We start from the raw sequence: 12,479 nt of genomic DNA on the forward strand, positions 1-12,479 counted from the left end.
AGGATGGTCTCGATCTCCTGACCTCGTGATCCGCCCGTCTCGGCCTCCCAAAGTGCTGGGATTACAGGCTTGAGCCACCGCGCCCGGCCTACATTACATTTTTGCAGATCTTTTAAATATCTGACTTAATAGAAGGCAGCTGGATTCTCATCTCTCTCTCTCTGCATTTAATCTCTTGTGATATCACACACCACATAGCATCTGAAAAGCTCTACTATATACTTTATGAGAGGATCAGAGTGAGAAAGGCAAATAATATCTTATTATGAAAATAGTTTTGACTCTTCAGACTGCCTGAAGGGTCTCTGGACCACACTTTGAGAACAGCTGATCCGTAGACACCACATATAGCAACTTAAACTGTTTATTTAGCATTTTCTGTGCATCATACTTAGCACTAAAAGACAAGACAGGATCACTTTTCACTATGTTAGCCCTCTGCCAGCATTGATGCCATACTTACTTGTATAGTGCCATGGAAGCAGAAGTTGTGGAGGAAAAAACTGATGATAGAATATCCAGTAAATGTTGGTTGGTGAGCTGAAGTAGTACGGTTGCAAACAGAGGTCAGCATAAACACTTCAATGAAACAAAATTAGTGAACATACGTTACTTGAAGGATGTGTGTATGTGTTCTAAACTAGGAATAAAAAACATTCTGGAGCAGATTCTGAGTTTTTTTTTATTGTTTGTTTGTTTGTTTTTTTGAGACAGAGTCTTGCCCTGTCACCCAGGCTGGAGTGCAGTGGCCGGATCTCAGCTCACTGCAAGCTCCATCTCCCGGGTTTACGCCATTCTCCTGCCTCAGCCTCCCGAGTAGCTGGGACTACAGACGCCGCCACCTCGCCTGGCTAGTTTTTTGTATTTTAGTAGAGACGGGGTTTCACCGTGTTAGCCAGGATGGTCTCGATCTCCTGACCTCGTGATCCACCCATCTCGGCCTCCCAAAGTGCTGGGATTACAGGCTTGAGCCACCGCGCCCGGCTGATTCTGAGTTTTTATTTACGGCTACAAAGATGATGTTGAATGTTCTTATGTGAAAGACTGGTTGTGTTCACCAATCTTTCCAACTACTCAGAGACATAGACATTTTAATAGGGTGAGTTTTTAATGCAAAATACAATATTTACTTGATGACAGAATAAACATTTGGTTAATGTCCAACAATCTTTATTTTTTCCTCCCTAAATTGTAAAGTGAAATATTTTGAAGATGAGAACTATACTTATAGCATAAAATATCTTTGACCATATATATGATCCTTAGGTTTGTATTCTAAGTGGAGTTCTATTTTTGTTTTTTTTTGTGTGACAGGGTCTCATTCAGTTGCCCAGGGTGAAGTGCAGTGGTATTATCACAATTCACTGCAGTCTCGACTTCCCTGGGCTCAGGTGATCCTCCCACCTTAGCCTTCTGGGTAGCTGGGACTACAGGCACACACCCCCACACTTGACTAATTTTTTTGTATTTTTTGTAAAGACGGGATTTCGCCATGTTGCCCATGCTCATCTTGAACTCCTGGCTCAAGTGATCCACCCATCTCTGCCTCCCAAAGTGCTGGGATTACAGGTGTGAGCCACCATGCCCGGCCCTAAATGGAATTCTGAGGAAGGCTTTAGATTGTATGAATTCAGAACACAGTTTTATGAATCTAAGATTAAATAATTGTAGAATGATTTGGAGAGACTCTAGAGAAGGGCAATAAACATATTGTGATTCTTAAAACAGATCTTGTGAGAAGAGTTGGAGAAGTTCTGGACTTTTAACTTAGAGAAGAAGGAACCCAAATAGTGTTACTGTTGTAGAATATGTTACAGTCATTATGAAGAGAACCCTGACCAGTTCTCATTTTCCAAGATGGAATTTATAGAAATTTACTTCTCTGTAGCAAGGGAAATTTAGATTAGCTTGTTAAAACTTTTTTTTTTTTTTGAGATGGAGTCTCACTCTGTCACCCAGGCTGGAGTGCAGTGGCAGGATCTTGGCTCACTGCAGCCTCCACCTCCTGGATTCATACGATTCTCCTGCCTCAGCCTCCCAAGTAGCTGGGATTACAGGTGCGTGCCACCACTCGCAGCTAATTTTTGTATTTTTTAGTAGAGATGGGGTTTCGCCATGTTGGCCAGGCTGGTCTCAAAACTCCTGACCTCGTGATCTGCCCGCTTTGGCCTCCCAAAGTGTTAGTATTACAGGTGTGAGTCACCGTGCCCGGCCAACTTTTTTTTCTTTTAACCATAATGAATTGTATACCCTAGAACTGATCGAATATATTGTGAATTTTTCTTCCCTTGGAGATTTTAAGAAATATTGTTGGTCTCCAAAATAATTAATACCAGGACTTGGCTGGGCATGGTGGCTCATGCATGTAATCCCAGCACTTTGGGAGGCCAAGGCAGGCAGATAACCTGAGGTCAGAAGTTCAAGACCAGCCTGGTTAACATGATGAAACCCCGTCCCTACTAGAAATAGAAAAATTAGCCGGGCGTGGTGGCACACACCTGTAATCCCAGCTACTCGGGAGTCTGAGGCAGGAGAATTGCTTGAACCCAGGAGGCGGGGGTTGCAGTCAGCTGAGACATGCCATTGTACTTCAGCCTGGTTGACAAGAGTGAAACTCCATCTCAAAAAAGAAAAAAAGTTTAGGAAACCCTGAAGAGTATGAACTTGATATTAATATTAACTTGATACCAATATGACCAGTTACTATGTGTTGGAAACTGTTCTCAGTGCTTTATATGTATTAACTCTAATCTTACAACAATCCTTTGGGGTAGGTATTATTTTATCCTCTTTTTACAGATGAGGAAACTGAGGCATGAGGAGGTTAATTTACTTGTTCAGGACCACATAGCTGAAGGGAAGAACTTGGATTCCAATCCAAGCAGTCTTGCTCCAGAGCCTCTATTCTTAATCACAAAGCCATGTCTTTTCCCATGTATATGGACATTGACTTTTCTATTTTGCTGAAATTAAACTAAGAATAGAAACTTTGATTTGGGTCATATATAACTAACTTAGAAAAAAGTAACGCCAGCTGTTTTCGTTTGGAAATAGCTTAAGTTATTTATTCATCTACAAACCTAAAAAAAATTATTTTACATTACATGATAACAAAATATAAAGTCAGTCCGTAGTAAATTATTTTATTTCTTTTTAGATTTCTTCCATAGTTGACTCCTTTGTCTACCCAAGCATCCACATACATTTTTCTTCCTATATCTAATACTTATTTGCCCCTTCCTTAAGGGAGACAACCCGGAGATTCTGCCATTTACTATATTGGAAAATATAAGATCTCTGGATACAGTCCCTTTCATCAGAGCCGAGGATGACTTCTTGTGGTTTGGATGAATTATATGCACTCTACATATCCAGAATACAGTGGTGGAGAAGGAATAGGAAAACAACAATAAAAGGTGTTATTCAGAAAAGAGGATAATGGGAAACTCAGTAGTCCCTAGTCCATATTGATCATAAAATCCTGCTGGATAGGAGTGGCAGAGACTCCCTGGCAGAGTAATAAGTCCTTTTAATCTGCTCTTTGGGAAGATTTTCATTGTCCTTTATGGTCTTTCAAGGAATCTTACCTTGTCCAGTATCCTCAATGGCCACATCTTAGATTGGTATTGATAAAGATGCCCTTTCTGGGAAATACACAGTTTTTACAGCTCTCTCCGTTGGTAAGCCTTGGGGAGTATTTTAGAAACTTAAGAGACTTTTGCAGTTTAGGCTCTTTGACCTCTCACTCTCCCATATAGTTACCTTAAAAATTTTAATTTCTAGACTTTTTGCTCCTTCGAGTAATTAGAGCCAAAGGACCTGCCCACTTCTCTGTTTCTCTTTTTTTTTTATTTTAATATTTTTTTTTTTTAGTGTGAAAGACTGCAATAATTGATACCTTGATCTTACTCAGAGAATGCTTGTTTGTGCCATGGAACAATAGAATTTCACCGATCTGAGGTGCTATGCATCGTTCTCTGTTTCAAAATTCATAAAATACGGGGGTGGGGTAGGGGGAGGGAGGGCATCAGGAAGAATAGCTAATGATGCCAGGCTTAATACATAGATGATGGTTTGATCTGTGCAGCAAACCACCATGGCGCACATTTACCTATGCAACAAAGCTGCACATCTTGCAAATGTACCCCTGAACTTACAATAAAAATTGAAGACACAAAATCACACAAAAGGTGAAAAATAAAACTAGTTAATTATATCAAAATACAGTTATCAAAATGTTAACTTTGTGACATAGTAATATATACTTTTAAAATAACACATTGAACAAAAGATCTAGTGACAAATCTAAGAAAGTCAGTTTTGAAGTAGTTGATGAGTTTAAATATAAATTTTAGATTTCTGCAACATTTCTCATTGGTTATATTTGTGATTTTTATTGGTGGCAGAGTTATAGATACTATTAATGTTACTGTGATTTGTTGTCTGCTTTCATAGTTAAAGGAAATGCTAAATTTCGGTCACAAGTTAGTGGAAATAAAGAAGATATTTTCCTTTTCCAAGTTATTTGACCTCTTTTAGCTCCTAAGGGAAAGGTGGCTTTGGTGAGGCCATTTTAAACAATAGTCTGGGTGGAAGGACAACACCTTAACATTACCTTTGTGTGGTAAGGTATCAATCTTCTCTACTGCTAATGTTGTAGTTTTGTAACTATACTCTGCTACCTCAGTTTGGACTTCAGAAGCACTTGGTTTTTCCAGCCTTGCAAGACTTCAGATTATAGGACTCTTAGCTGAAATTGCAGGACAAGGGCAGGGAGTACCTATCTTAGCAAATCTGTATTTTCTCTGTCTCTTCTCGTAACTTTAATCAAAGTTTATTTCTCTGTTAGGACTTCACTTTAAATGGCAAGAAAGAGCCAACACATGCCAACATTCTAAATTTTTCCTGCATTTCTCTTTTTGCACTAGCCTCAGTTGGCATATGGCTTGCTTTTCAAATTCTACAGATAACAGTTCGACCAAATTCTTTGTCATCAGCTTTCCAACTGTCAGTATCGGAATTTATTAGCTCATTAATTCATCTTTAAGGGAGTGTCCTATTTTAGCTTATGTTACTTGTATCACTACACTGCCATGTCCTAAATTCTCTGTGTTAGGAACTACATTCATCTGCTGATAGAGACTCTTTTATAGTAGTTGAACACATTAAAAGTCTGTAGGGTAGGCAGTCTGGCTGGGATGGCAGCTTCACAATCTACTTCACAAAAAAAAAAAATCAGGGACCCAGACCTTTTCTCTCTGTTTCCATATGCTCAGTATCTGGCTTCTATGTTCAGGATCATCTTATGATCCAAGATGACTGCTAGAGCAATAGTTAATTCTGTCCACACTCCAGAGGGCAGGCAGGGCAAAAGGTGCAATACCGTCCTGAATAAAATTGGGATTTATTCCTAAGGTAAAAGTTAAGAACAGATAATAAGTGGCAATAGGAGTCTCTGCCATAGCCCCTGCTTCTGATTGCTTTGAGTGCTGAAACACTGTAATAGGAGTGATAGCACATATTGGCCCTAAGAGATGCGTGAGATCAGAATAATTCAAGAATCAGTCCTGTGGTAATTACAAGAATTTCTCCTGAGTTTTAAGTTGCTCAGTTTTTTATGTGCCGCAGGTCTTAAGATGAAATGCCAAGTGCCGGGAATGACGTGGGGAGGATTCAGTAATATTTGGGTCACAACATTGTTACCCTCAGTGTTCTTCGTCCTTTTATTTTCTTTTGTGTCTTACTCTTACCTCCATTTAGGGAGCCAACAATATCTCTACCCATTTGCCCCCCTTTTTGATACTGTTGAAACTTGAAAAACTTTCTGAGGAAGCCTTTGCTACACTTTGGGAATTAGGAAAGTTGCAGAGTGAGGCCACACAGTGTACTAAAGTAGCTATAAAGCATACATGGGATCATGTGAGTGTCCCTGTTTCATATAGTGGGATTCAAACCCCCATGTTATGACTCAGTTTTGAGTTGTTATAGCCTGATCCTGATGCTCCTTATCCTTTAATTTTATGAAGAAAAAATTCTGTATGGAACTTCTTTTAAGTAATAGCATCATAGATTTAAGAACTGCAGACAAATTCTTCTCCATGCCTTACTTTCTCCCACAGGTAACAGTATGTGCTTTTCATCTTACTTCCATGTTCTCATTTTTCTCTGTTCTAGTAGAATGGTTTCTTTTCCTGTGTAATACTGCCTGTCAATCTGCGCTCTGAGTCATACTTTCTTCTGTCTTATCAAGGACTTCAAACCTATGAGTACCCTTACCTTTTGCTACTTAGTACTGTCACCTCTTTAACTTTTGAACTGGTTACGGTCTCATTTGTTTGGGGAGGAGCACACCCATACCTTCATTGGACAGTTACTATTTCAATCATGAAAGTTTCTTCTTTCAAAGAGATCAGAGTCTTGTGGGAGAGAGGTAGGTAAAGATAATCACAGTTACATATAAATTCTATGATGGGGTATTTATACTCTGCTTTAGGAATAATAGCTCCTTTAGTTTAGGAGATGGAAGATGGAAAGAGGGGATTGACCAGGCTTCCTGTAGGGGGAGATGTTTGGTCTTGAAGTAGAAACCAGCCAGGCAGTCACAGAAGAAAGGGACATTCCAGAAAAGAAGGCCCTTATTCCTTACCCAGTTACTATGTTACTTTTCAGATAACTTGTACTTGGTACAGTATTAGTTAGCATCGGAAGTACTAATGTATGGTCACTCTCCTTAGTGGTCGGGGGAGAGGAGGTGAGGGTAGAAAGTTTAAGCATATGATTCAACTATGCATGTGAAACCACATGTCAGTTGCCAAACTGAGGTTATAATTGCTCTAGGAATTTAGAAAAGGATTAATGAAAGATTAGTAAAAGCTAAAGTAGTTGAAAATGAGGAATTTAGATTTAGTATAGTAGGAGTAAGGGAGCCATTGAAAACGTTTAGGTATAATGACATGAAGGCAGTGTTGATAGGTTTCTCTTGGAGTGTATGCATGGACTGGATATGATTAGCAGGGAGGGATGGTTGAGACATCAGAGTCCAGGAAGCCAGCTAGGAAGCTTTTGGAATGAGGTGAGGTAATGAGGGCCTGACATTTCTTAACCAGATTTCCATAACCAGATTCCTCAGAGCCTCCCGTGCTGTTTTTAAATTTACCACCATCTGTTCTCGTATACAAGTGGACTTCTGTCATCACCATTCCACTAATACGTTTGTTTGTTTGTTTGTTTGTTTGTTTGTTTGTTTGTTTGTTTTTTGAGGCAGAATCTCGCTCTGTCGCCAAGGCTGGATTGCTGTGGTGCACCCTCAGCTCACTGAAACCTTCATCTCCCAGGTTCAAGTGATTCTCCTGCCTCAGCCTCCCGAGTAGCTGGGATTACAGGCATCTGCCACCACACCCAGCTAATTTTGTATTTTAGTAGAGATGGGGTTTCACCATGTTGGTCAGACTGGTCTTGAACTCCTGACCTCAAGTGATCCGCCCGCCTCGGCCTCCCAAAGTGTTGGGATTACAGGCGTGAGCTACCACACCCGGCCTAAAGTTTGTGTCTAAAGTTACTGGTGATCTGGCCAAATCTAATGATCATCTTTTGTGTTCTCGATGCTTAATGGAGAACCACAATAGCCACCAGCCTAAGTACCAACAATGGAGGCACTTTTTGCTTCACTACCAAGAATGCAGTATATAAAATTTAAGAAATTGCAAACAGAACAGAAGCCCCACTTTTTTAGAGAGTTTAAATTTGAGATGTTTTTATAGTGTACTTAAAATTTGCTCTTGCAGAACTGATGAATATAAGCACAGTGGAATAATTTTTACACATGATGGCTTTGAAGACTAGGGTCTTTTTTCTTTCCAGTCTATTTAAATCTTCACTTAGTTGAAGTTCTTCAGCTAAGTCAATCTTAACCTAGATGAAGACTTCGCTAAGTTCTTCTTTCTTTACCCTCAAGGCTTTAGTCCATGTTGTTTTCTCCTTTTCCTGAACCTTCACAGCACCCAGAGCTCAGCTGTGTACTTTTTTTTCAGTTCTTTGTTGTGTCTGAACTTCTTTATTAAACTATAAGTTCCTGGAGGACAGGAATTTTACCACACTTCCTATGTGTGTATTTTTATTTTATGTTTTACTCTAACATAGCTCTTTATGCATGTATAATTTATGCATTCTTGTTAAATATATAACACAGTAAATACCTGTATTACTGAGATTCTCATAAAGTCTTATTACTGGCACTGGGGGAAGGGAACAGAAGGCAAAGATGGTTCTCAGTAGGGAGCACCTGCAATAACAATTATATTCCCATTTGTAATATGCTTTTGTATGAAAATGCATGTAACTGGCTGCTTTGGGAATTTGAACAAAATAAACCACTACTTCATGGAGACTTGATTGAGGTAAATTGGCTGACAGCATGGTATAAAATAGCCAATCTTTGTTGAATGAAATGTGAATAATAATATAAGTAACTACTCTTATTACCAATATGAGTAGTTAACATTTATTGAATACTTACTACTTGCTTGGCACTGTTCTGAATGAATGAAACTTCAGTTTTTCATTAATGAAGGAATTAGTCTCTGATCTCTAGAATACTTTCTCTACTGTTTTGACATTGTGATCTCTAAATTATCCTATCTTCTTATTCTACAAGTCACTATGACTTCTTGCTGGGAACAGACATTTCTGGTTGAGATTGCAGAGTAGGATAGTAAGTTTTTTTTTTTAAGGTCTCTGAAGATGCTATATAGATGAATTTAAAGTTCAGGTTCAGAGGAATATGTACAATAGAGATGGAGGGAATTTGAGAAAATGAGTAAGGTAAAATTGTGGATCAACATAATCTGAAAATCAAGAGGACTCAATTTACTGGCAGTGCAGATAGAATCCTAATGGTTGTCTTCTGATTTATTATTGCTCTTGCTTAATGTGGTTTACTTTATAGTGTATTAGTGCCCTCCCAAGATACTCCTAGACTAATACTATTAACCAACATTTACTGAGTATTTCTTTTGTGCATGTTTTAACACATTTAATTTTCAAAGTAATATTTTAACCATAGGTACTATTGTTGCATTTTACAGATGAGAAAACTTGGAGGCAGAGGTAATTAACATCTTCACAGTTCTATAGCTTATAACTGTTAGAATCAGTTCTTAGACTCTGGGTCTTCCTCACTCCAAACTTCCTGTTCTTTATTGATTCTCTGTTGCCTCCATGTTGTTCAGAGCCTATGCATGATACTCAAGGTTGCTTTTTGTTAGGAGCCATTTGGAATGAAGGGGCTATATGGGATTTTCATAGCTACTAATGTTTTCTTTTGACTTGAAGTCAAAAGAAACCTTTAAGTTTTTTTTTTTTTTTTGGTTCTCCTTTTTTCCTTTATTTTGATATCACTTAGAAATCTTTTCATTCTTCTCTACTTTATTGTCAGTCATTATTTCTGCTTCTTTGATCCCAGAATAGAAGGGCTTATATCCTCTGTTGAAAGTTAACAATTCCAATGTGAAATGTCAAGCCTTGTTTCTATATTCTTATCTCCAATTCTTAGAGCAGCTTTCTCCCTTTTCTAGAATATGTGTTAACCTGGCAGATTTAGTTTTCTTTCTTTGTGTGATAATGGTCTGAATTTTTCAGCTTTGGAGAGAAATACACTACAGAATTCAAATCACTGGACGTTTGCCCAAGCCTGTCTTTGAGTTTTTAATGCTTCTTTTCTTGCTGACCATTTATGTGATTTAATACCTTATATTCTTTACTCCCACATCTTCAGTTAGTTTTTGTAAACCTGTTCCTTGACTTGTTTTTTAAAAAAAGTAACTCCCTGGTACTGCCTATTTTTTGTCTCACTCATCAGTGTCCTTGACTTTGCATTCCTTTTTTCCATCAACTCCCCCAGCTAGCTTGTCTCTGTGCTCTTCTTGTATACCCTGCTTTTTTACTCTTCCTACCTCCTACCTGCATAAACTCTACCTTGTTTCCTTCGTGCAGATTCCTGTGCCAGTTTCTCAGTTACTTCTCTGACCTCTTGTCTCCACCTTACTTTTGGTATTTTGTTTTATGACTCTCCTAAAATTTGTGTAAAAGAAATGCCAGAGGTACATTTTAAGCTTTTAACGGCTTGTGGTGGTGAGTAAAAGAGTTGGGCTGCAGCTGGGTTTTTCATACCAAGATCCTGTTGCCCTCTTAAAGAAACAGGCAGCAATGTTTAGAAAGATTGGCATCGGAACACTTTGTATGTGTGTGTTGTTCTGTATTTTAAACAATTTTAAAACCAAGTTTGTTGTGTTTTGATGAGGAAAAAATTAAGAAAAAAGATTGGAAATGTTGATCCCTTAAATATTTGGTTTGCTCATTAACATACTCAATCTTTTTCCTCCAGATGTAACTCAGGCTTTCCCTCACTTTGGAACTCCTAGATTTGTGAATATTGGATATTTTGAGAAGCAGGGGTTCTTTCCTTGATATTGACTAAGGAGTCTATTTACCTTCAGGATGACATCTGAACTGGAGAGCAGCCTAACATCTATGGACTGGTTACCACAGCTCACCATGAGAGCAGCCATCCAAAAATCTGATGCTACACAAAACGCGCATGGAACAGGAATTTCTAAGAAGAATGCACTCCTTGACCCAAATACAACTCTGGACCAGGAAGAAGTCCAACAGCACAAAGATGGGAAACCTCCATACAGTTATGCCAGCCTCATTACATTTGCAATTAATAGCTCACCCAAAAAGAAAATGACTTTAAGTGAAATTTATCAGTGGATTTGTGATAACTTCCCATATTATAGAGAGGCTGGCAGTGGTTGGAAGGTAAGGATTTTATTTAAATTATTACTTTTACGAAGTAAGCAATGATAATACTGATTTCTACTGAAAAAGCTTTGTGAAGGCTCATGTAATTGATTATGAAATTTTGATCTCTAGTGATTTTAGGATGTCAAAACAGTTTTAGCTTAGGTGAATAACTTTATTTTGTTAGATTATTAGTGTGTTCAAACTTCATTATGTTATAGTACTGATGTAGCATAAAGTAAAGCAGAGTTAATGTAGCATTCACTGGAAACCATACCTGCAGTTCAGGTGAGTTGACAGTGAGCCTAAAGTGAAAAACAACATAGTATTGCAGCTAGTACTAACTGCATTTATCAGTAAAGAATTTTTTTTTTTTTTTTTTTTTGAGACAGAGTCTCACTCTGATGCCCCAGGCTGGAGTGCAGTGCTTGATCTTGGCTCACTGCAAGCTCCGCCTCCCGGGTTCACGCCATTCTCCTGCCTCAGCCTCCCAAGTAGCCGGGACTACAGACACCCGCCACCATGCCTGGCAAATTTTTTGTATTTTTAATAGAGACGGGGTTTCACTGTGTTAGCCAGAATGGTCTAGATCTCCTGATCTCATGATCTCCCCGCCTCGGCCTCCCAAAATGTTGGGATTACAGGCGTGAGCCACCGCGCCCGGCCAGGGATTTTTTTTTTTTTTTTTTTAAGAGACAAGGTCTTGCTGTGTTACCCAAGCTCAAATGCCTGAGCACGCCACCATGGCCAGCTAATTTTTAAATTTTCTGTAGAGATGGGGCCTTGCTTGTCTCGAACTCCTGGCTTTAAGTGATCCTCCTGCTTCGGCTTGCCAAAGTTTTGGGATTACAGGTGTGAGACACTGTGCCTGGCCAAGACTTTTTAAAAAATATTTATCTTGAAACAATTTTAGATTTTTGCAAGAGTTGCAAAAGCAATACAGAAGGTTCCCATGTATACTTCGTCAGCTTCTTCTAATGTTAACATCTTATATAACCATAGTACAATTTTCAAAACTAAGAAATTGACTGAGCTTGGTGGTTTATACCTGTAATCCCAGCGTGTTGAGAGGTGAAGGCAAGAGGATTGCTTTAGAACAAGAGTTTGAGACCAGCCTGGGCAATATATGTTGCTCATGATTAGATGTTTTCTTACAATTAGAATGAGGTATTACATTTTTGGGAAGAATAATACAGATACAGCCTTTTGTGCATAACATATCAGAGGATAGATAATATAAGTATTTCTTAATGGGAATGTTAACTATGATTCTTTGGTTAAGGGGATGTCTGCCAGGTTTCTTCATTATGAAGTTACTATTTATCACTTTGTAAATAATAATATGTTTTGGGGGGATACTTTGAGCATATGCAAATACAGTAAGTCCTTAACTTTGATAAGTTCTTGCAAACTGTGACTTTAAGCAAAACAATGTGAAGTGAGACCAATTTTTTTCCTCATCAACATTATAATGAAATGATGTTATTTGAAGACGTGCTATACTTTTGACTTAACGTTGCAGTTTCCAAGAACCCCATTAATAGTGCTAAATGAAGACTTACTATACTTTATTTCTTCTTAAACTTTTGTCCATTAATTTTAGCATTGATTGGTAGGTCATAACTGTAGCAATTATTACTCTCTCCCCTCCCCTCTCCTCCCTTCCCCTCCCATCCCCT

The 12,479-nt window shown here is 38.5% G+C and overlaps 1 protein-coding gene across 6 annotated transcripts in view; it reads left to right on the forward strand.

The window, feature by feature from the left end:
• The window catches only part of FOXJ3 (forkhead box J3), a 161,579-nt gene that overhangs the window by 53,702 nt on the left and 95,398 nt on the right, over window positions 1-12,479 (forward strand). For 3 of the 6 annotated variants that reach the window (XM_017873231.1, XM_017873230.1, XM_017873235.1), the window contains exon 3: window positions 10,494-10,818. In XM_017873231.1, coding sequence (XP_017728720.1) covers window positions 10,494-10,818 — 325 coding nt within the window. Of the gene's footprint in view, window positions 1-980; window positions 1,100-1,550; window positions 1,570-10,381; window positions 10,819-12,479 lie in introns of those variants that run through there. The other 3 variants (XM_017873233.1, XM_017873234.1, XM_017873232.1) reach the window with 3 other exon arrangements.

This window comes from Rhinopithecus bieti, unplaced genomic scaffold, assembly GCF_001698545.2.
Source record: "Rhinopithecus bieti isolate Rb0 unplaced genomic scaffold, ASM169854v2 scaffold_6907, whole genome shotgun sequence".
Classification (NCBI taxonomy): domain Eukaryota; kingdom Metazoa; phylum Chordata; class Mammalia; order Primates; family Cercopithecidae; genus Rhinopithecus; species Rhinopithecus bieti.